At 59.0% G+C, this 23,256-nt stretch overlaps 1 protein-coding gene across 1 annotated transcript; it reads left to right on the forward strand.

The window, feature by feature from the left end:
• The first annotated feature begins 171 nt into the window (after nt 1–171).
• POLD1 (DNA polymerase delta 1, catalytic subunit) lies at nt 172–23,242 on the forward strand. Its single transcript, XM_082367591.1, has 27 exons — nt 172–273; nt 8,345–8,547; nt 8,910–9,023; nt 9,747–9,893; nt 9,979–10,104; nt 10,175–10,343; nt 10,434–10,515; nt 10,592–10,721; nt 11,245–11,411; nt 11,672–11,776; nt 13,118–13,258; nt 13,338–13,448; nt 13,857–14,048; nt 14,147–14,235; nt 14,304–14,420; nt 14,607–14,720; nt 15,049–15,196; nt 18,461–18,556; nt 18,673–18,810; nt 19,933–20,108; nt 20,397–20,549; nt 20,690–20,792; nt 21,603–21,735; nt 21,825–21,938; nt 22,258–22,310; nt 22,385–22,482; nt 23,056–23,242. Exons 2-27 carry the CDS (start codon nt 8,346–8,348, stop codon nt 23,159–23,161), a joined length of 3,324 nt encoding a protein of 1,107 aa, XP_082223717.1. The 5' UTR covers nt 172–273; nt 8,345; the 3' UTR covers nt 23,162–23,242.
• The last annotated feature ends 14 nt before the right edge of the window (nt 23,243–23,256 follow it).

Below are 23,256 nucleotides of genomic sequence, written 5' to 3' on the forward strand. Positions count from 1 at the left end.
CTTCGGCAAGGAGGGGGCGTGGCTTTGAGCCGCATACGTCAGAAGGGGCGTGGTTCGGCGAGGGTTCGTCAGCAAGGGGACTAGACCACAGCCCGCGTCCGAGAGAGGGGGCGTGGCCTGTGCCCCAGAGGCGGGGGAAACAGGGTGTGGCTTTCCTCTATTCGGGCGGTAGGGGCGTGGCCCGGCTCGGCGTGCCTCTACTCTGGGCCTGCGCGCGCCGGAGTCAGGGGTCACGGCGGCGTGGGCTGTGGCGGGAAACGCCGTTTGAAGCGGGTGAGTTACGGGAGAAGGGAAATTGGAGGCTGTTCGGCCTGGCAGGGAAGGGGGCTTGAGGAGCCGGGCACGTGGGTCTGAGAGAGGGTTGTGAGGGGTCGCGTGGGGCGTGACGGCGAGAGGAATCCCCTTGGCTTGGGGGCGCGCGGAAGAGGGGCAGGGGCCTGTTGTGGGCGCGTGCACGGGGACGCGCGGGAAGATGAAGAGGGTGGGGCGCCCCTTCGGCGTGCGGGGGGCGCTTGCGCTGGGCTCCGTGGACTCACCCTGGAGGGTCCTTGGGGCGACCGGTTCCGGATGCATTGGGGACTGAATGGTGCACGTGGGGGCATAGCGTCATTTTTTATTCACTAAATATTGAGTATTCTGTGCCAGGCACTGTTCTAGAAGCAGGCGCTACAACCGGAACAGGTCAGAAAAGGTCCCTGTCTCAGGGGGAGACAGACAGTAGACAAGTAATAAGTATAAACGATAAAGCAATGCTTTCAAGCCTGTGATAAGTTATCCCAAGTGAAGTAAAACAGAGTAGCCTGCTTCTTTAACGAGGGTGATCAGGAATCGTCTCTCTGGGGAAGTGACATTTGAGAGAGAAGTCGGCCACGTAAAGAACGATCCGGGCAGGGGGATCATCCAGGGCAAAAGCCTCGAAGGAGGAAGGAACTTGGAGTGCTTGTAGCTGGAGGGAACAGGTGAGGCTGGAGACGGGATAGAGAACCAGATCCTGCAGGGCCTTGTAAATCTCGGTGTGCGGTTAGCTTTTATTCTAGGTTCGATAGGGAGCCGGGGGAGGTTTTAAACATCCCAGCAACGTGACCCTCCCCTGCGTTTTAAAAAAAGTCCCTGGCGGCTGACTGAAGATAGGATTGTGGCAGGAGCAAGAGTGGAAGGAGGGAGGCCAGTTAGGAGACAGGAGGGGACCGTAGGTGGCTCCTTCTGCAGTGCAGGTGGGGAGAATCCATCAGGCATAGGTTGTGTTTGGGGTCTGAGCCCGCACGATGGGATAGGGTAGGAAAGGGGAGCCCAAGATTACTGCGGTTTGCGGTTTGAACAGCAGGCTGGAGAGAGAAGGCTGAGGGGGAACAAGTTTGGGGGTGCCACCCTGAGGGCAGAGCTTAGGTGGAGTGAGTGGGCAGGGTGATGTCAGTGTCTCAGGTTCATGGCCACACCCACTCCAGGAACCTCTTGTTGCCTTTTCTCCCCCTGCTTCCTGCACTTCCCCACCCAGGCCCCTTAGGTTCCTGTCCCATTCAGGGCCTTTGCCATGCCCTTCCCTCCTCCTGCAATGCTGTTCCCTCTCTTCATCCCTTCAGCCAGCTGCTCGTGTGGCAGGGCCTTTGTGAGGCACTGGGGAGCCAGTGATAATTCAGTTTGGCTGGGGGAAGGACAGGAAACCTCAAGCCAGAGCGCTCTGAGCTATAAAGAGGTAGTGCTAGTCTTTGGGAGCCAAGAGAAGAGGGCCGGGGCTCAGTGCAGACTTGTGGAGTCGGTGACACTGGAGAGGAGTCTAAACTGACACAACTTGAAGTGGCCTGCGTTCCAGGCACCGTGCTGGGTGCTGCTGGGGACCCAGACTGGAGTGAGCCCCTGACCCCTCTTTTTGAGGGCCTCCCAGCCCAAAGCCGTCGCGGCTCGTACGGTAACGGAAGTGCTCCAAGGCACTGTGAGAACCCCAAGGGGCAGCTGATGAGCGTGGAGGAGCTGAACCGGAGCCGAGTCTCGAAGGATGCAGAGAGTTAGGTGGCCAAGAAGAAGGAGGATTTCATCCAGCAGATACTTCCCAAGACCACGTTCCATGCTGGGTAATGCTGGGGACCCAGAGAAGCATCAGCCCTGCCCTACTCTCGAAGGTTCTCTGTCTGGTGAGGGAGTCAGACACAAGCCCACATGGTCCCCAGCCTGCGACAAGGGCAGCGGGAATCAGAGAGGCTCAGAGGCGGGACAAGACCAAAGATGAAAAGTGTGTCGTTTTTTTGGGGGGCAAGAGTGAATAGGTCCATCTGTCATTATTTGATCAATCCCTCAGCAGCTGTGCGTGAGCCAGGATGCGGGGGTGAGCAAGCTGATGAACTGAACTGGTCCTAATTCTGTCTCCCCAGCTGGGCAGAGGGCAGTTCACCCCCATACCTCTCCTGGCACACCTGGAGGCCGCAGTCTGGAGCGCTGGTTTCCGGTGGGGCTCTGGAGCCAGCCTGCCTGGGTTTGAACCCTGGCTCTGCCCCTCTGAGCTAGCTGTGCCGCCTTGGGCAGGTGGCTTCACCTCTCTGGGCCTCAGTTCCAGTCATTGTGTTGGAGGGTTAATAGCAGCACCACCCTCAGAAATTTTGGTGAAAATTCTATGAGTTCCTTCCTTCCTTCCTTCCTTCCTTCTGCATTCGGAAAATATTTATTGGGCACGTACTCAGTCCCAGGCAGTCTCCTGGGGACATGAGATATAGCAGGAGACAAAGATGAAATCCCTGCTCTCACAGCGTTTCCATTCTCCTCGTGGGGAACAGACAGTAAACAAAATGAGTAAGCAGTGGTGCTCAGACTTGAGCAGCGTTGGAGTCCCTGGAGGGCTCGATATACAGATTGCTGGGCCCCGCCCCCAGAGGCCCTGGTTCAGTAGGCCTGGAATGGGGCCTGACAGTCAGCATTCAGACAGGTTCCCACCAGAAGCTCATGCTGCAGGTCCAGGGCACCACGCTTTGAGAACTCTTGAGACCTGGTACAGTGTACCAGACAGCGACAAAGGCCAGCAAGAAAAGTAAAGCAAGGGAAGGGGTTGGAGAGTATCGGGATGGGGCAGGGGGCTGTATTTTTAAACAGGCCTCACTGAGTAGGGGACATCCGAGCAAAGACCCGAAGGAGGGGAGGAGGGAGCCGTGGTAAGATCTGGGAAAGAGCATTTGCAGAGCAGCGGGAACAGCTCGTGCAGAGGTCCTGGGATAGGACCAAGCCTGGAGTGTTGAAGGAACAGAGAGGAGGCAAGTGGCTGGAGTGAGCAAGGGAAAGAGGGCGGAGGTGGTGTCCGTGAAGGGCGGGGTGCAGTTGTGCAGGGTCTTGTGGGCCAAGATGAGGGCTTTGCTTTTAATTGTGCATGAGATGAGAGCCAGGCGCAGCGTCCGAGCAGAGCAGGGAATGGATAATCTGACACACTAGTATGGGATCCCTTTGGCTCCTGAGTGGAGAACACTGAGGGGGCAGGGTGCAAGGACGGAGATGGAGGTGGAGTGGCAGAAGAGGCTATTCATTCATTGAACAGATATTTCTTTTTTTTTTTTATCATAGTCGTTTTATTTTAATTTTTTTATTTTTTTAATTCTTTCACAGGGGAATGGGAGCCCTGAAGACAAATTCCCCAGGTGTGGGGGAGGAGGCTTTATAAGCTGGTTCGGCTGGGAGAGGTCAGGAATCAGAGCTGTTGCAGTAGTTTGGGGGATAGGGGAGGTCTGAGGATGCTGATGGCAGGAAGCACCCTTTTTTTTTTTTTTTTTTTTTTGGCCTTGTGGTAGGGAATGTGGGATCTTAGTTCCCTGACCAGGGATGGAACCCGCGCCCCCTGCCTTGGAAGTGCAGAGTCTTAACCGCTGGACCGCCGGGGAAGTCCCAACAGATATTTCTTGAGCGCCTTCTATGGGCCAAACGCTGTTATTGACACCCGTGATACTTCAGTGAAGGAAACTGTATCCCTGCCCACTAGGAGCTCATTTTCCAGCAGGGGGAGCCAGACAAACAGCAATGCACAAAATAAAGAGGCCAACCATTTTAGGGAGCCAGAGGGACCAGACTGGGAGGCCGAGAAGCGGTGGGACTCCTGTCCGTTGGAAGGCAGAGCTGATGGGATTTGCAGATGGAGTGAGCGTGTGGTCTGAGGGGAAGAGAAGTTGGGGTGACTCCAAGGCTGTTGGCGTGATGGGAGCTGCCGCTTACTGAATCGGCGGAGATGGTGTGGTGCAAGGAGCAGGGTTGTGGGGAGATCAGGAGCCCGGCTTTGGAGTCTGGGGTGCCTGAAGGCACATGCTCACAGTGGGCAGTTGGATCTGTCAGTCTGGAGCCCGGGCTGAAATCTGGGCCAGAGACACAAAAACGTAAAGGTGGCATTTAAAGCCGTGAGGTTGGGTGGGATGGGATGACAGCCTCGAGGGAGTGAGTGTCACAGAGAAACTGGTGTCTGGCCCGAAGCAGACACTCATTGTTGTGTGTTATTGCTGGATTCGCTCGCTGTTCAGTATTTGCTACTGAAGCGTCGAGAAAGGGAGAAGCTCACAACGTTTGCCAAGCTCCTGCTCTGCGCCGGGGCCCCTGAGGGGGGACACCCAGGGGCCTTCTTCCTTCTAATGCTGCCTCGCCTGACTGCACTAGGGGCAGCGCCTGGGATAGGGAACTAGTCCAGGACTCTAGATTTTGCTCCGGTGACAGCTGCCCTCCCATCGTAGCCCCTGGCCACAGCCCAGTGACCCAGGGCTGCCATTCGGCCCCCTTCTACCTCCCTCTGCCAGGCCAGGTCTGGCCACTCCTCCAGGCTCCTGGAAACCGCTCCGCTTCCTCTGCTTCACCCAGGTTTCTCCCCCAGGTCCTGACTCTGCATCTCTCACAGTTACTTCAGAGGGCACAAAAGGAGAGCAGGTTCAGATTCTTTCTCCTTATACAAAACCTGTGTTTGCACGGTCATAGCAGCACTGTTCACAAGAGCCCAAAGGTGCAAACAACCCTCGTGGATGAACACAATGTGAGATAGCGACGCGGTGGGGAAATATTCAGGCATTAAAAGGAACGAAGCACTGATCCGTGCTATGTGGGTGGACCTTGACAACATCATCCACAAGGAAAGAAGCCAGACACAAGATTCCGTTTCTAGGAAATGCCCAGAATAGGCAAATCCATCTCGACAAAGTGGGTCAGTGGTGCTTTCGGGGAGGGGGAGGAGGCAGATGGGCCGACTCCAGAGGGTCTCTTTTTGGGGCGTTGAAGGTGTTCTAAAATGGACGGTGGTCATGGTTGCACAAGTCTGAATATACTAAAAACCGTTAAACTATACACTTGAAATGCGTGAATCATATGGTATATGAATTAGCTCTTGGTCAAACTGTCTTCTCACGCCAGCCCCCCAGGGAACCAGTGTTGCCAGTTTATTACCCATCCTGCCAGAACTATGCATGAAAAGCCAACATCTTTAGATATATTCTCCCACCCACCTTGTGAAAATGTTATTTTTATTTTATGTGTTTCCCTCCAACTTTTAATTTTGAAAAATTCCAAGCCTGCAGAGAAGTCCCAAGACAAGAACAATTAACACCCATGAACCTTTGCCTGGATTTGCCAGTTGTGAATGTGCTGCCTCTTTTTTTTTTTTTTTGGCTGAACTATTTGCAAGTTGTAGTCATCATGATACTACAGGATAATTATAATCAGGCCATTTACCATGAGGCGATACTGTTATCTCATAGGCAGTCCTTATTCAGTTTGCCCAGTTGTTCCAGTGATACCCTTCAGAGCTATTTTTGTTTTTTTAATCCAAGATCTGACCTTGCATTTAGTTGTCATGACTACGTAGTCTCTCCTTTAATCTAAAACAGTTTCCTGGCCCTTTTTCCCCTCTTCGTGACTTTGACATTTTTTGAAGGCCTCCATCTTGCAGGCCAGTCTTGTCTTTGGTTTGATTGTTTCCTAATGATTAGAATCAGGATAAACATTTTCTTCATTTTCTTAGACACCTTTTTTTAATATGTATATATATATATATATATATATATATATATACATACAAAAGTTCTCTTATGTACAACATTCTGCACTTTGCTTTCTCTACCTAACAATGGGTCTTTGAGAGTCCTCTGTCTCAGTACATAGAAAGCTTCCTCATTCCTTTATAGAGCTGCATAATATTCCATGGAACGGAATTCATGTAACTTATTTAAACAGTCCCCCAGGGGAGGACATTTAGGTGGTTTCCAGTCTTTTGCGACTGCAAACAATGCTGCCGGAAATAACCTTGTAAATGCAGGTTTTCATTATGTGATAGTGTATCTGTAGCATAAACCCCTAGATGTGTAATTGCAGCCTCCCACTTTTATTGCTTTTACTTGAGGTGCAATTTACATATGGTGAAATGCACAGGTCTGAAGTGTACAGTTAGATGTATGGCACATTTCCATCACACCACAAAACAACCTCATGCCCCTTCCCAGTCAATCTCTCCCACCGCAGAAGCAGCCTGGTTTCTAGTACCATAAATGAGCTTAGTCTATTCTATAACTTTGTGTAAATGGCATCATACAATATATACTCTGTTTTCTTAAATTGAGGTGAAATTAACCATTTTAAAGTGTGTAGTCAGTGGCATTTAGTGCATTTACAATTTTCTGCAGCCATCACCACTGTCTGTCTAGTTTCAGAACATTTTCATCACCCCAAAAGTTACTCCCCATTTCCCCAGCATGTACTCATGTGTCTGGCTTCTTTTATGCATTTTTTTTGGTAACATCTTTATTGGAGTATAATTGCTTTACAATGGTGTGTTACTTTCTGCTAATAACAAAGTGAATCAGCTATACATATGCGTGTATCCCCATATCTCTTCCCTTCCCTCTTGCATCTCCCTCCCACCCTCCCTATCCCACCCCTCTCAGTGGTCACAAAGCACCGAGCTGATCTCCCTGTGCTATGTGGCTGCTTCCCACTAGCTATCTATTTGAAATTCGGTCATCCTGTGAGTATATCAGCAGCCACCTCCTTCTTAATGCTGAGAAGTGTACCATTGTATACCACCAACATTTGCCAAAACATATCCCCAGTCAGCTCAGAATTTTTCCGTGCTGTGTTTGTTAAGGTCTAGGCTAAGCTGCTATAACAAAGAAACACCAAGGCACAGTAGCCCAGGCAAGATACAAGTTTATGTCTCCCCATAACCATCCAAAGGTAGGCAGCTCTGCTCCAGAAGGTTGTCAAGGGCCCAGGTTCCTTCCATCTTGGAGCTCTGCATTCCCTTCAGTGTTGTCCTTGTCCCCGTGGTCAAGGTTGGCTCACTGCCGCCACATCCACGCTCCAGCCATGGGGAAGGGGGAAAAGGCTGGAAGGCAGGCTTTCTTTTCAGGCTGTCCCAGAAGCTATATACCTCACATTCACCCCCATTCCATGAGAAAGAACACGATCATGTGACAACCCTTTGCAATGCACCTTGGGAACTGTAGTCTCAGGCTGGGCTGGCTGTGGCAGCTCCAAGGCAAGGGGTCTGTTGCAAAAAGGACTAAGGGGAGACTGGATGTGGGGGGATAGTTATAAGATCCAGAGGTGTTCACTTGAACCTAGGGCAGCTGACCTGTCCCCTCCCCCACTCTCTCCCAGCCGGGTCTGGGTCTGCTCTTAGTTCTCATAATTCCCTCCGTCCTGGCCTGATGCTGGGAGAAGTGTACTTTTTTAAAACTTATTTTTCTAAATAAATAATTAATTTAAAAAATTCTCATTTTTAATAATTTCAAATTACAGGCCTGAAGGAGGCGCTTCCCAGCCGTTTGTAGAAGGAAGGCCTGGGCCAATGGGGAGAGGGGCAGGCGAGGGCATTGAGGACAGGGGCTTATGGGAAGGAAAGGGATGATCTGAGGACCAAGTCAGTGATGAGAGAGGGTGGAGGGTGCACAGGGCTGGTGCCAAGGGGTTGGCAAGGGGCAAGCAAACGAGGACAAAAATTATGTGGGGGCTTGACCATGTGAGGAAAGGGCTAAACTGAGCTGGCATTGCTGATGATTGTTGAGCATCTGGAAGGTGCCAGCACCCCCTGAGCCTGTGGGGGGGGGTTGGGGTGGGGAGAGTGTTTGTGGGGGGATGGAGAGTCATGTTACTCTTCAGGCACTCCGGAGATTGATTGATTGATTTATATTTAGTTATTTTCTCGCTGCGCCACACGGCTTGTGGAATCTTAGTTCCCCAACCAGGGATTGAACCTGCACCCTCAGCAGTGAAAGCACGGAGTCCTAACCATTGGACCCAGGGAATTCCCCACTCTGGAGATTTTAAAAAGCTCACGGTCATGGTGGGTGCATGGGAGGCCATGGAGAGGATGGACACCCTCACCCCGCTCCAACTTGCCCCACAGGATGGATGGTAAGCGGCGACCAGGCCCAGGGCCTGGGGTGCCCCCAAAGCGGGCCCGTGGGAGCCTCTGGGATGAGGATGAGGCATATCGGCCATCGCAGTTCGAGGAGGATCTGGCGCTGATGGAGGAGATGGAGGCAGAGCACAGGCTGCAGGAACAGGAGGAGGAGGAGCTGCAGTCGGCCCTGGAGGGGGCTGCAGACGGTGAGACCTAGAGCAGGAGCCCCTTGCACCCCACACCTGTCATGCCTCTGAACCGTGGAGCTGACCTGTAACCTCTAACTGCCAGCCCCCGGCTCACTTTGAGCTCCACAAGGGGCTGACCTTTGACCCCATGTCAGTAGGCCACCTCTGTTTCCTGTCACTTCCAGTCTACCTTTGACCCTTGACTCCTCAGTCTCTCTCGAGTTTCCAGCCTGATCCAGACCACGACCTCCACCTGACTTTCTTTTCACGAATCTGATGCCACCTGAGGGATCCCTGGCAGGGCTGGGAAGGCAGTTAGCGCTGATTTCCGAAGCAGGCCCACAACTCCCTGGAGCCCTGCGTCCCTCTCCCCCACCCAGGGCAGCTCTCCCCGACAGCCACAGATGCCCGGTGGCTTCGGCCCTCCCCACCCGCCCTGGACCCCCAGACGGAGCCCCTCATCTTCCAGCAGCTGGAAATCGATCATTACGTGGGTGAGTTTGGGGGACAGAGGCCTGGCGGGTGGGAGGAGGGGCCCTGGGCTCCCGGGTGGAGGCTGGGTCAGGTCAGCTCCTCTGGCTCTGTGGGAGGAGATGGACACAGATAGTCCCCGCCCAGGTGACCGGGGCTGCGAGAGGGAGGGACAGGGCTGGGGTGGGGGCATCCTGGAGGAGGGGGGCATCTTCTAAATGAGGCCTGAAGGAGCTGGCTCCTCGCAGAGGGGAGGGGCGTGTGGCGTGGTATCCATTCGTCCATCCAGTTAGTCGGGAACAAATGAGTGTCTGCACTGAGGCAAGCCCTGTTCCAGGCAGACCAGGTCCCTCCGCTCAGAGGCTCACGTTCTAGAAGGAGAGGCAGAATAAGAAAGGAAGTGGAGGGAATTCCCTGGCGGTCCAGTGGTTAGGACTCTGTGCTTTCGCTGCCGAGGGCTCAGGTTCGGTTCCTGGTCGGGGAGCTAAGATCCCACAAGCCGCGTGGAGCGGCCAGGAAAAAAAAAAAAGGAAGCGGAACGGGAGATGGTGGTGAGGGTTACCGAGGAGCATCGAGGAGGGTGGCGGTGCTGGGCCTCGCATCATGGGTTGGGTGCTCCCTCTAGCTGTGCAGTGGGAAAAGGACTGTAAGGGGGACAAGGGTGGACACGTAAACCAGGAGGGAGGCAGGCACACCTTTGAGGTGTCCGAGAGAGCAGCCCCTGCCTTACCCTGTGACGCCCCCAGGCCCAGCACGGCCCCTGCCTGGGGTGCCCCCGCCGTCCCAGGACTCCGTGCCGGTGATCCGCGCCTTCGGGGTCACCGACGAGGGCGTCTCTGTCTGCTGCCACATCCACGGCTTTGCGCCCTACTTCTACACCCCGGCACCCCCCGGTGAGTGGCCCCGACCCAGAAGACCCCTCCTCGCCCCTACCGCCTGGAGGCCCCCTGCACTTCTGACCTGCCCTCCCACACCCAGGGTTTGGGCCTGAGCACCTGAGCGACCTGCAGCGGGAGCTGAACGCGGCCATCAGCCGGGACCAGCGCGGGGGCAAGGAGCTCACGGGGCTGGCCGTGCTGGCCATGGAGCTGTGCTCCCGGCAGAGTGAGTGCTGCCCCAGGGACCAGGTGGGTGGGGGTCCCTCCAGGCCGGTGCCAACCCGCTCTGTCTGCAGGCATGTTTGGGTACCACGGGCACGGCCCCTCCCCGTTTCTGCGCATCACCCTGGCGCTGCCCCGCCTCGTGGCTCCCGCCCGCCGCGTCCTGGAGCAGGGCATCCGCGTGGCCGGCCTGGGCACCCCCAGCTTCGCGCCCTACGAGGCCAACGTTGACTTTGAGATCCGGTATGGCCCCCGCCTCGCTTCTCCAGCCTTCGCCTCCTTCCCCTCACCCCCCCAGCCAGCCTCTGCCCACTGACCCTCATCCCCCTGCAGCTTCATGGTGGACACGGACATCGTCGGCTGCAACTGGCTGGAGCTCCCGGCTGGGAAATACGTCCTGAGGCCGGAGGGGAAGGTGCGTGGGTCCCCGGGGTGGGGTGGGGGGCGCAGAGCCGGGACCCTGCAGACGCTCACCCACCTCGTCCCCACAGGCCACACTGTGTCAGCTGGAGGCGGACGTGCTGTGGTCGGATGTGGTCAGTCACCCGCCAGAAGGGCAGTGGCAGCGAATCGCACCTCTGCGGGTGCTCAGTTTTGATATCGAGTGCGCTGGCCGCAAAGGTGTGTCCCCGGGGCCTGGGGGTCCTCCCTCCCTCCTTCCGGATGTTAGTGATATGCCAGTCTCGCCCCGGGAGTCCCTGCACTTCTTAAGCTCACTCAGGGAGAAGGGAGTAGACCCACAAGCAGACAGGTTATTAAAAGACTCGCAACACAAAGGAGGAAGGTGATGGAGACAGACAGGGCTGCTTCAGACAGGTGGGCAGGGGAGGCCTCGGGCAGGCGAGGGACTAAGCTTTGTGAAGAGGGAGGGGCCGGGGAGCGGGGCGGGGAGAGCATTCCCTGCCGAGAGAGTGGCCAGTGCAGAGGCGCTGGGGCAGGACCGGCCCTGTCTGTGAGGGATGGGGAAGAGGGCCGGGAGCTGCAGGCAGTGGGGGAGCCAGGGTGGATTGTGCAGGGTCTGCAGGCGGTGGGGACAGAAAGGAGTGGGTGGGCCAGGTGAGATTTAGAGGTGCACCCACCCGTTGTGCCACGAGGGAGCATCAGGGGTCAGGCCCCCGCCTCCCCCTCCTCCCTCCCCTTGCAGGCATCTTTCCGGAGCCTGAGCGGGACCCCGTGATCCAGATCTGCTCGCTAGGCCTGCGCTGGGGCGAGCCAGAGCCCTTCCTGCGCCTGGCGCTCACCCTACGGCCCTGCGCCCCCATCCTGGGCGCCAAGGTGCAGAGCTACGAGCGGGAGGAGGACCTGCTCCAGGTGGCTCTCGTTCCATGCCCCCCAACCCCCATTTTCCTCAGCCCCCCACACTGCACCTCCCAGGCGCGAGGCCGTTTTCTGAGCCGTTTCCCCTCTGGATTCGTTATTTTCAGAAGCACCTTCCCAGTCTTTCTTCCACGGGTGGGAGGGCTCTTGGGCTGCTCTTGGGGGCTTCCAGAACATTCCAGGAGTGGGGAGGCTCCATGGCAGGGGGTTGACCAGGATGACAGCCTGAGTGACCCGGAGTGCTCCTGCCTCAGGCCTGGTCCACCTTCGTCCGCATCATGGACCCCGACGTGATCACTGGCTACAACATCCAGAACTTCGACCTTCCGTACCTCATCTCCCGGGCCCAGATCCTCAAGGTGTGGCAGGCGGGTGGGGGCGTGGGGCTGCCCTCCGACACCCCGCTGAGGGCTCAGGGTGTGGGCGGCTGCCCAGCGGCTCCACAGGCCTCCCCGAAACCCCGGCTCTGGCCCCGTCCCTGCCCCGGTCAAAGCCCAGAAGGTTTCTGTGGCTTTTGCAGAGGCGAGGAAGCATTCGTGGTTAAGTAAGAAAAGGCTCGTGTATTTGGAGGGGCAGACTGAAGCGGGCAGGGGTACAGTGCCTTATTCTTCGGGCTTTAAAATATGTCAACAAAAAATAAGGTAAAAAGGGGGTGTCCTTGAAGTAGGTGGCAAAACCTTGATGCTTGAATCTGGTGTGGGCCGGAGCGGGGCGTATGAGCTTGCAGGGGCTGCCGTAACAAAGCCCCGCGGTTGTGCGTCGTCTCTCAGTCTGGAGGCTGGCAGGCCAGTCAAGGTGTCCCAGGGTTGGTTCCTCCTGAGGCCTCTCTCCTAGCTTCCGGTTGCCTCAGACATCGCTGGAGTATACATGGCACTCTCCCTGTCTCTCCCGTCTGTGCATGTCTCTGTGCTCCAACGTCCCCTTTTTCTAAGGACACAGTCATATTGGATTAGGGCCACCCTAATGACCTCAACTTGCTCACCTGCAAAGACCCAGTTTCCAAATGAGGTCACATTTTGAGGTACAGGAGTTAGGACTTCCGCATCTTTTGGGGGGACCCAATTCAACTCCTAACGGAGTATATTGTATTATTTTCTTCCTTTTCTCTATGTTTGGCCAGTTTCATAATGGAAAAAGCAAACAAGCACACTTTAAGGCCCCCAGCAGCTCCAGGGAGAAGCCCACCCCTGTCAGCCTGGCGTCTATACTCTGGCCTCCGCTCCCTTCCCTTGCCCTCCACCCCCAGCCTCGTTGCTCCCAGCCCAGCTCAGGCCTCTCCTCCACGCCTGGCCCCTGCTCACTCACTGTCGCCAGTGCAGACCTGGCGCTCCACACCGTGCCCTGCTCGCGCTCCCGCCTGGCCGTCCCCCAGGCCTCCCACCCCGAGCACCCGCTGCTTCCCTGTCAAGCTCAGCACCATCCCCAAGTCTGCTCCTCCTCCAGCTCCTGCAGCCAGAGGTGCTGCGCCCCAGCCCCTGGGCACTGTCCTTCACGCCCACAGCCCTCGGGCCCCTGACTCTCCCTGTCCCAGCCTCCCATCCGTGCCTGCCCAGCCGCAGAGGGTCCTTCTGCCCCAGAGCTGCCCCTGCCCGCGGGGCTCCCAGCAGGAAGAGAGGGTGGCACCACAGGGGGTGTCGTGGGTCTCGGCCCTGCGGATCCCGCCGCCACAGCCCCCGCCCTCCCACGTGCTGTGCCCCCAGGTGCAGACCTTCCCCTTCCTGGGCCGCGTGTCCGGCCTCCGCTCCGGCATCCGGGATTCATCCTTCCAGTCCAGGCAGACCGGCCGGCGGGACAGCAAGGTGGTCAGCATGGTGGGCCGCGTGCAGATGGACATGCTGCAGGTACGGCCGGGCCGGGCGGGGGCCGCCCTCACGGGGCCGCTTCCCCGGGCCGCCGCCCACCCGCTGCCGCTCGCTGCAGGTGCTGCTGCGCGAGTACAAGCTGCGGTCCTACACGCTCAACGCCGTGAGCTTCCACTTCCTGGGCGAGCAGAAGGAGGACGTGCAGCACAGCATCATCACCGACCTGCAGGTGCCCGCCGCCCGCCCGCGCCGCTGCCCGCCCCGCTGCCCGCCCCACTTCCCGTGCCGCTGCCCGCCCTGCTGCCCGCGCCGCCCGCCCGCCCCGCTTCCCGCTGCCCCTCCTCTCCCCCCACCCTCCCTACCCCGGCCCTCGGCGCCCATCTGCCTTCCCGGCCTGGGACATCCGCCCCCCGCCTGTTCTGACCTTCCCCTTTAGCTCCTACCTTCGACCTCTGATCTCGCCCCGCAGATGGGACCCCTGTCCCTACCCACTCCCGCGACCTCTGGCATGGTGACCTTTGTTCCGCTGCCCTGCCCCGACCTCTGGGCCGCACTGGGTCCTCAGATTGTGCCCTCCTTTCCTCCTCCCTCCCACGCTGTCGCCTCCCTGGCCCCTAATCCCCGCCCCCGTCCCCAGAACGGGAACGACCAGACACGCCGCCGCCTGGCCGTGTACTGCCTCAAGGACGCCTTCCTGCCCCTGCGGCTGCTGGAGCGCCTCATGGTGCTGGTGAACGCCATGGAGATGGCGCGCGTCACCGGCGTGCCCCTCAGCTACCTGCTCAGCCGCGGCCAGCAGGTCAAGGTCGTGTCCCAGCTGCTGCGGCAGGTCAGTGGGCAGAGCCCAGGGCGGGCCCCGGCCACCACGCTCCCCGCTGAGGGGCCCTGCCCACGCCCACCCACAGTTCCCACCTTCTCCCCTCCCAGGCCATGCGGCAGGGGCTGCTGATGCCCGTGGTGAAGACGGAGGGCGGCGAGGACTACACGGGGGCCACGGTCATCGAGCCCCTGAAAGGGTAAGGCCCGGTGGCGGGGTTGGTGGGGACAGGGGGGCTCCCCGCCCTGACTCCTCCCTGCCCCCCAGGTACTATGATGTTCCGATCACCACCCTGGACTTCTCCTCGCTGTACCCGTCCATCATGATGGCCCACAACCTGTGCTACACCACGCTCCTACGGCCCGGGGCCGCCCAGAAACTGGGGTATGGCGGCCCCCCTCGCCATGTGTACCCCGAGACCACCCAGGGGCCGGCCTCAGGCAGGCTGGGGCTGGGGATCCAGAGCTAGTGGGGAGGGGAGGGGACTGGCAAGGGGTGGGGGGACCCTGAGACGGGATGGAGGAGGAGGAGCCGGGAGGCCAGGCATCACCCCCACCGTCTTCGGCCCAGCCTGACCGAGGATCAGTTCATCAAGACGCCCACGGGGGACGAGTTTGTGAAGACGGCGGTGCGGAAGGGGCTGCTGCCCCAGATCCTGGAGAACCTGCTCAGCGCCCGGAAGAGGTGGGCCCTTGAGCCTGGCCGCCCACCCCCGCCCCGCCCGCCCCGGCTCAGAGCTCAGCCTGGCTGAGGCGGCCTGGCAATCCCTGTCCGTCATGGGTGCCCTTAGCTGCAGCTGTGCCGGAGTTAGAACAAGCCACCCCTGCAGGCAGCTCCCGCCAGCCCCTCTGCTGGGCACCTCTGTGCAGTGTGCAACCTGCACAAGTGTGTGTGGCACCCCTTTCTAGAAAGGCACCCTGACCAATGCCCAGGCCCGGGCCTCTCATCTGCCCCTGAGGCCTGAGATGCCACCTGAATGGCCTTTGCTTCCCCCTCCTCCTTCTCCTCCCAGGGCCAAGGCCGAGCTGGCCAAGGAGACAGACCCCCTACGGCGGCAGGTCTTGGACGGGCGGCAGCTGGCGCTGAAAGTGAGCGCCAACTCTGTGTACGGCTTCACTGGTGCCCAGGTGGGCAAGCTGCCGTGCCTGGAAATCTCACAGGTGAGTGCACCGCGGCAGGTAGGGGACAGACAACCACCCCTTGGGGAGAACCAGGGCTCAGTGTAGTAGAGGTCAGGGCCCAGATTGCCCCAACCCGCCGACCTTTTGGAGAGTGGATGCTTGTGCGATTGGTTCATTTGTTGGTTCAGCAAATACTTGCTGACCGTTCACTGTAGGTTGGGCCTTGTGCTCTGTGGGTCCAGCAGGTGACACAGTGGATGAGAGTTCCTCCCCTGGTGCCCAGCCTCACGGGGACACAGATGGTGACAGCAGTAAATGTGTTTGGGAAAGCAGTTGGCACTCTGTAGACAAATAAATTCCGGGAGGGCTGGGGTGGGGCGGGGCGGGGGAGGCAGAGGCCGAGGGACTGAGGGAGGGAAGCAGTTTAGCTCATTCTTTCCACCTGTCACACAGTCACCTGACAGCCCCTATGTCCCTGGCAGTCTCCACCCCAGCCCACCTCCTCCCCTGGTCCCCATGAGGGTGGGGGAGCAGAGAGCAAGTTCCCTCCCTCCTCCTGACGGGAGAACAGGGCCGTGTCTCTATCGGGGGGCTGGGGCGGGGCTGGGGGGTCACCCAACAGCACAGTCAGGCTCTGGCAGTTGACGCGCGGTGTGTTCTCGGTCACAGTTGGAACAGGCACGAGGGTCCCTCGTCCCGTCCCAGTGAGGATGCTTGGCCGGGGCTAGGGCAGTGCTCTGCTCTGAGGGAATGTGGGCATGAAAGCCCGCTACCTCCCTCCCCGCCACAGCAGCACCCTAGGCCTGTGTACTCTGCTGTTCAGACAGAAAAACAGACCTACGGCACGACCACAGAGCGCCCGAGTCTGAGGCTCTGCCACGCTGGGATCAGTGCCTCAGCTCATGGCCTGAGAGATTCTTAGAGAGGTCTTCTGTCTAGCCCCTTCCCCTGGGGTTGGGGTCCCTGCACATTCCAGACTTGGTTACCTCCAGCCACAGGGAGCTCCCTTCATGAACATTGTGTCAGTCCTCACATGGCTGTGGGTGGAACACTTGGAAGCACTGGCAGTGGGTGGGCCTTATGCTGGGAGGGGCCTGTGCACACACACACCCACTTCCAGTTCAGGGGCCCCCGAGCCCATCCTCAGATCCAGTGGTTCACTAAAAGGATTCCGAGAACTCAGAAAAGCTGTTATACTCATGGTTATGATTTATTACAGTGAAAGGATAGGGATTAAAACCAGCCAAGGGCAAGGCACGTGGGGCAGAGTCCAGGGGAGACCAGGTGGAAGCTTCCAGTTGCCTTCCCCAGGGTAGTCCTGCAGACAGCAGTTATTCCTCCCGGCACTGATGTGTGACCATACACACGGTACTGCCCATTGGGGAAGTTCCCCTGAGTCTTGGTGTCCTGGGTTTTTATTGGGGGTCAGGTGCATGGAGCGCCACGTGACTGACCTTAGATACTCAGTCTCCAGTCCCTCCAGACGTCAAGCTGGATACCATGTGGCCCAAGGCCCCACCGTAAATCACATTAGCACAGATCACCTGATGTGACCCAAGGTCCCAGATGAACAAAGACACTTGTCAGGCAGGACACGCCAAGGGCTTAGAGCAGCGGTGCCCAACCTTTTTGGCACCAGGGACCGGTTTCGTGGAAGACAATTTTTCCATGGACCTGGGGTGGGAGGGGGATGGTTTGGGGATGATTCAAGTGTATTACATTTATTGTGCACTTTATTATTATTACATTGGAATATATAATGAAATAATTATGCAACTCACCGTAATGCAGAATCAGTGGGAGCCCTGAGCTTGTTTTCACTTGCCACTCACTGATAGGGTTTTGATATGAGTCTGCAAGCAACTGATTTATGATGGTCTCTGTGCAGTCAAACCTCTCTGTTAAGGATAATCTGTATTTGCAGCCGCTCCCCAGCGCTAGCATCACCGCCTCAGCTCCACCTCAGATCATCAGGCATTAGATTCTCACAAGGAGCGCTCAAGCTAGGTCCTTCACACGCACAGTTCACAGTAGGGTTCATGCTCCTGTGTGAATCTAATGCCGCTGCTGACCTGACAGGAGGCGGAGCTCAGGCAGTAATGGGAGCAACGGGGGAGCAGCTGTAAATACAGATGAAGCTTTACTTGCTCGCCTGCCTCCTGCTGTGCGGCCTGGTTTCTAACAGGCCACGGATGGTACTGGTTCATGGCCCGGGGGTTGGGGACCCCTGGCTTAGAGGTTCCCTCCTAGGAGCCAGCCAAGAGCCAGGCCTCTCTTTGGGCGAGGTTAATCTCTTACAGTAGGCCACCCTTACTGCTCTGACTGGCGCTTCATAATCTCTGGGGGCATCTCCCATCCTCCTTGGTGGAAAGAAGTGGATGTTTGGCTGTCAGGTTCCAGCCCCCAGGGGAGGCCAGGCAGGAGGGTGTGGCTTTGCTTCCCCTGGGGCTTCCTCGTAGCGGCTGCTGCTTCCTGGCCTTGTCTCTCTGTCATTTCCCTCTCAGCCCCTTCCCTCAGTCTCTGTTATGTCTCTGTTTCTTAGCCTCTTTCCCTATTTCTGTCTCTCAAGCTTATGGGGGCAGCAGAGTGGAATAATAAAAAAAAAAAAAAATACTGAGTCATTCCAGAAAGAAGTTAGAAAGAAAAAGGAACATAGAACAGGTGGGACAAATAGAAGACAGTTAGTTGGATGGTAGATTTAAGCTCAGATATAATCAGTAATTACACTAAACATAAGTGGCCTCAATGCTCTAGTTAAAGACAAAGGTTTTCTGGGTGGATCCAAACAAAAACAGAAGAGTCACGCCTGTTTCTCCTTAGTGCGTCCCTTCTCCTCCCCCAGCTTCAGTTTCCTTATTTGGAAAGGAATGGTCTTTCCATGGCCCTGGTATAGCACCCTACCTTTGGGGGGACATTTCTGATTGCCCCAGGATAGGGGGATGGGACCAGGAATGTCAGTAGTCTTGCACCACAGAGAGCTGCCTGCAGTGTCTGCAGATTCTCAGCACCTCTGTGGAGAGAAACACTGAGCTGATGGCCTCTTCTGGCTCCAGCCTTTCCACCACTATTTGCTGCGGTCAGTTCCTCCTCTGTGCCCAGAGCTCTGGGCCAGGGACCTACTTCCAACAGACCATTAAGGAGCAGCTCAGTAGCCGCATTTTGCAGATTTGGAAACTGAGGCCCAGAGGGGCAGTGGCTCACCCATACTCACACCTGCAGAAGGCAGCAGAGGTGGGACCCTAAGCCCGTGTTCCCTGGGGACAGCCCCTGGGCCCTCACTCTGCCTGATTCTCTCTCTGACAGAGCGTCACTGGGTTCGGGCGCCAGATGATTGAGAAAACGAAGCAGCTTGTGGAGTCCAAGTACACGGTGGAGAACAGCTACAGTGCCAATGCCAAGGTCAGGGGCTTCCTGCCTGCCCACTGCTGGCCTGAGACAGGCCTGGGGCTGGTGTGGGAAGTGCAGGGGCCGCCAGCATCTCCCCAACCCTCTGGGTCACACGTGCCCCTCCCCAGGTGGTGTATGGTGACACTGACTCTGTCATGTGCCGATTTGGCGTCTCCTCTGTGGCTGAGGCCATGGCCCTGGGACGGGAGGCTGCGGACTGGGTGTCTGGCCACTTCCCCTCGCCCATCCGGCTAGAGTTTGAGAAAGTAAGTGGGGGCCCCCCCAGCGCTTGGAGTGGGCAGACGTGGGTCTTGCCAGTTTTCGGGGGGTCTCTGATTCTCAGGGTGCCTGCAAAGTTTGAGTGCGTTTGGGTAGGGTTCTCCTACTGCGTCAGCATCCAGGAACGCCCATTGTTGCTTATGTCTCCATTTCGAGGTGCGCTGATCTGGGTGCCCTGGGTATCCTATTCTTTGAGTTCATCAGCCCCAGTTTTATTTATTTATTTAAAAAAATTTTTTTGACCATGCTGTGCGGCATGCAGGATCTTAGTTCCCCAACCAGGGGTCAAACCCGCACCCCCTGCTGTGGAAGCGTGGAGTCTTAACCACAGGACTGCCAGCGAAGTCCCTTATTTTTTTAAAATTTATTTATTTAAAAATTTTTTTCGTAAGCCCCAGTTTTGAGGTATTATGTTGCCTGGATCCTCCTGAGTTTGGGGACCTTGGTTTTGGAAACCCAAAAGCCTTGGGCTTTGCTACGCAGAACGGTGTCTGTTTCCTAAAGACCCCGTCGGTCTCGGAGCGTCTCTGGTTTTCAGGTGTTTTCAGGGGCTGTCCTGTGCAGCAGCGGCCCTGACGGGGCAACTCCTGGATCGGGGCACCGCTGCCCGGTGCTCCCTGCCTCCCAGCGTGCGACAGGCTTGGGTCTGGGAGCCCTCACGCCGGATTCATCCCCCGCGTTCAAAGCTGGGGTCAGGCCTTGGGGTACACCTCTCAGATTTGGAGCCTGTCCATTTGGGGAGGTCCCTGCCCCAGGGCTCACTCCCTGCCCTTAGTCTCCTCTCTTTGCGGGGGTGCTGCCTGGTCTCCCCCGTCTGCCTCAGGTCTGTTTCAGGCCCCTGTTTGGGGCTCTCCAGACTTCACCCCAGTGTCTGGATCTCGGGTTTTAGGGTCTAGCTTTATCCCAGCCCATTTCCAACTTGGGGTCCCTGGAATGCTGAGGGTGTCCCCCTGAGCTGAGGTGCTGGGGTCTTGGGGTCCATCTTCCCGTGTCTCAATCCTGGGTCCCAGGGACCATCCCTGTCTGGCCCTGTCTGTTTCTGGGGAAGCCTCAGGATGGGACACTGGCCCCCACAGCCTCAGGGGGTCTCAGCCGCGGGTTCCCCCCAGGTCTACTTCCCGTACCTGCTCATCAGCAAGAAGCGGTATGCGGGCCTGCTCTTCTCCTCCCGGTCCGACGCCCATGACCGCATGGACTGCAAGGGCCTGGAGGCCGTGCGCAGGGACAACTGCCCCCTAGTGGCCAACCTCGTCACCGCCTCTCTGCGCCGCCTGCTTATCGACCGGTGTGTGGAACCCTCACCCGGACCTGGAGCCCGGCCCCCAGCCCCTCCTCCCTTGGGGACACAGGTGTCAGGCCCAGCCCTTCGTCGGTGGCGGAGCTGTGGAAAGAGTGTGGGGTCGGACAGCTGCGGGTTCCGGCCCTGCCTCTGCCACTTGGCAGCCTGCGGCCGGGCAGGGCCCCTCCCCGTCCCTGGAGCGCATCCCGGTCCCCCAGCCTCAGGGCAGTGGGGGTGCTAGCCGGGCGGCCGCAGCCACCGGTGACGCCCGTCCGTCCGTCCGCCCCCCTGCAGAGACCCCGCGGGCGCCGTGGCGCATGCGCAGGACGTCATCTCCGACCTGCTGTGTAACCGCATCGACATCTCCCAGCTGGTCATCACCAAGGAGCTGACCCGCGCAGCCGCAGACTACGCGGGCAAGCAGGCCCATGTGGAGCTGGCCGAGAGGTCCGCCCAGCGCGGGAGGGGGCGGGACCGGCCAGAAATAGCCCCTCTCCCGCCAGCTGGGCCCACCACTTCCTACCCCCCAGCCTGCCCCCACCATCCCACCTGCCCTCACCCGGCCCGCCGCCTCGGTCTCCCCGCAGGATGAGGAAGCGGGACCCCGGGAGCGCGCCCAGCCTGGGCGACCGTGTCCCCTACGTGATCATCAGTGCCGCCAAGGGCGTGGCCGCCTACATGAAGTCCGAGGTCAGGCCCACCTGGGCTGCCCGCTCCCGCCCAGCTCTCCTCTGCTCTCACTTCTGCTTTCCAGGCCTGGCGGGGAGGGTGTTTCTCTCCGCAGGCCCCACGGGGCCTTGAGAACCGCCCCGCAACACACCCCGGGGAGTTGGCTCCGTGATGCTTTGCTCCCGGGCCTCCCGGTACCCTCTGGAGAGGCCCCCACCCCACCCCCCTTATTCTGACTCCTCCTGGCTCCATCCTGCAGAAGGGGGCCTAGCCTCACTGCACAGAGCGAGAGTGTCTGTCTCACCACCTCTGTTTCTGTGTCTCTTACTGGCTCCTTGATCCTGGCTCTCCAACTTATAATTCTCTTGGATTCATACCCTCCTCCCCCATCCTACCTGGATGTCCAGTGACCTCTGACCCCCACCACCCTTTCGTCAGTCCCCAGTTCCTGTCCCACTACCTCTTATCTTGGCTTCCAATTTTCAGCTCCAGCTCACATCCACCTTCACATCTCCTGTCCCCACCGTGAACTCTGACCCTTCCCTGGTGACCTGAGGGCTCCTACCTGTGGACCCTAGCATGGATCACAGGGCCCGTGGCCAGGGACCCCCATGACCTCTGACCCCATCCCAGTCTGGGCCCGGTGACTGCCCACCACCATTGCCCCCACTCATGACTGGAAGACCCACGGCAGTTCACAGTGCCCTTCACCCTGGCTGCCCGCTGTTGACCACAGCCCCTGCCCCCCCTGCCTGGCAGGGACCGCAGCCCCTCATCCCTTCCCGGGCCCCTGTGTGTGTGGTGAGACCACACCGGCTGCTCTGCCCGCAGGACCCCCTCTTCGTGCTGGAGCACAGCTTGCCCATCGACACGCAGTACTACCTGGAGCAGCAGCTCGCCAAGCCTCTCCTGCGCATCTTCGAGCCCATCCTGGGCGAGGGCCGAGCCGAGGCCGTGCTGCTGCGTACGGCCGGGGGGCAGCCGGGGCAGGCGGGGGTACCGGGGTGGGGGTCGGGGGAGGGCACCTGGCCCACCGCCTGCCTTCACACGCAGGCGGGGACCACACGCGCTGCAAGACAGTGCTCACGGGCAAGGTGGGCGGCCTCCTGGCCTTCGCCAAACGCCAAAACTGCTGCATCGGCTGCCGCACTGTCCTCAGCCACCAGGGTGAGCACCGTCCCCGACCCCGGCCCCGTTCCCCTGGCCCTCCCACCTCTGCCATCACCCAAGGTCCCCGGCAGCGACCCCACGAGCTGGCATGGCTACCTGGATAGGCCCCGGCCCCTGGGTGGGGGGCTCCTGTCTGCAGGCAGCCCCACGAGGGTCCTGGGCCCCCCGCCCCGGGAGTTCCCCAGGGAGTTTTCTCCACACACTTGCTCCCTTGTTCTCTCATCGATGGGGACTTTCAGAAGCCGGGATGGGCAGCGGGCGGGGAAGGGGCAGGGGTGGGGCGGCCCAGGCTGACCTGCCCCCTCCCCCGCCCCAGGAGCCGTGTGCAAGTTCTGCGAAGCCCGGGGGTCGGAGCTGTATCAGAAGGAGGTGAGGGGTCAGGGGAGGTGGGGAGGGGCAGCTGGGGGTGCACAGGGCCGCCCACTCAGCCCTTCCATCCCCAGGTGTCCCACCTGAACGCCCTGGAGGAGCGCTTCTCGCGCCTCTGGACCCAGTGCCAGCGCTGTCAGGGCAGCTTGCACGAGGACGTCATCTGCACCAGGTGGGCACGCCTGTTGGGCCCCAGCGCTGGACTGCCCAGGTTCCTCCGAGCTGCCGAGGCCTATGGACCAAAGCCCTGGCTCCGGGCTCTCAGGCTTTGGCACCCCCCGCATCGCCGACCCTCGGCGTCCTGGCCTGCAAAACGGGCCAGTGCCCATCCCAGCCTTCTTGGGGTGGGGTTGGGGGCTGCTGAGTGGGGAGCGCTGGGCACCCAGTATCTGCCTGGGAAGTGGAGACACACACACACACACACACACACACACACACACGGTCCTGGCCCCCTCTGCCAAGGCGGGGCCAGCCTTTCCCCAGGGAACGGGTGGGCGGGGCGGGTTCCCACGCCAGGTGCCAGGTGATATACGGCTGGTGGCCCAGCGCCTGAGCGAGCACCCGCTGTTATCGGCTCCCCCCATGCCCGCTGAGCAAACAGCCCATCGTGGGAGGGGGGTTGGGTGGGCAGCATACAGGGGCCAAAGTCCTGGGAACGGCCCCTGCCCCACCACTGGGCTGGGCAACGGGACTCTGGTGTGCCCCGGGCAGCGGCAGTGGCCCTGACCCCCGTCCTCACCCGCAGCCGGGACTGCCCCATCTTCTACATGCGCAAGAAGGTGCGGAAGGACCTGGAGGACCAGGAGCAGCTTCTGAGGCGCTTCGGGCCCCCCGGCCCCGAGGCCTGGTGACCTCTGACCTCGGCCGACTTCCCACAAGGGCCTTGTGGCGTGGGATGGGCGGAGAATTAATAAAGTTCAGGCCTTTTGTTACCCGGTGCTTTGTG

This window comes from Balaenoptera borealis, assembly GCF_965194805.1.
Source record: "Balaenoptera borealis genome assembly, chromosome: 19".
Taxonomy (NCBI): Eukaryota; Metazoa; Chordata; class Mammalia; order Artiodactyla; family Balaenopteridae; genus Balaenoptera; species Balaenoptera borealis.

Excerpts from the sequence above, each read along its gene's own strand:
- POLD1 (XM_082367591.1), top strand. The coding sequence starts at position 8,346 with ATGGATGGTAAGCGGCGACCAGGCCCAGGGCCTGGGGTGCCCCCAAAG. Across the intron at positions 20,550-20,689 it reads CATGTGGAGCTGGCCGAGAG|GATGAGGAAGCGGGACCCCG; the intron begins GTCCGCCCAGCG and ends GTCTCCCCGCAG. Across the intron at positions 21,736-21,824 it reads AGCCGAGGCCGTGCTGCTGC|GCGGGGACCACACGCGCTGC; the intron begins GTACGGCCGGGG and ends CTTCACACGCAG.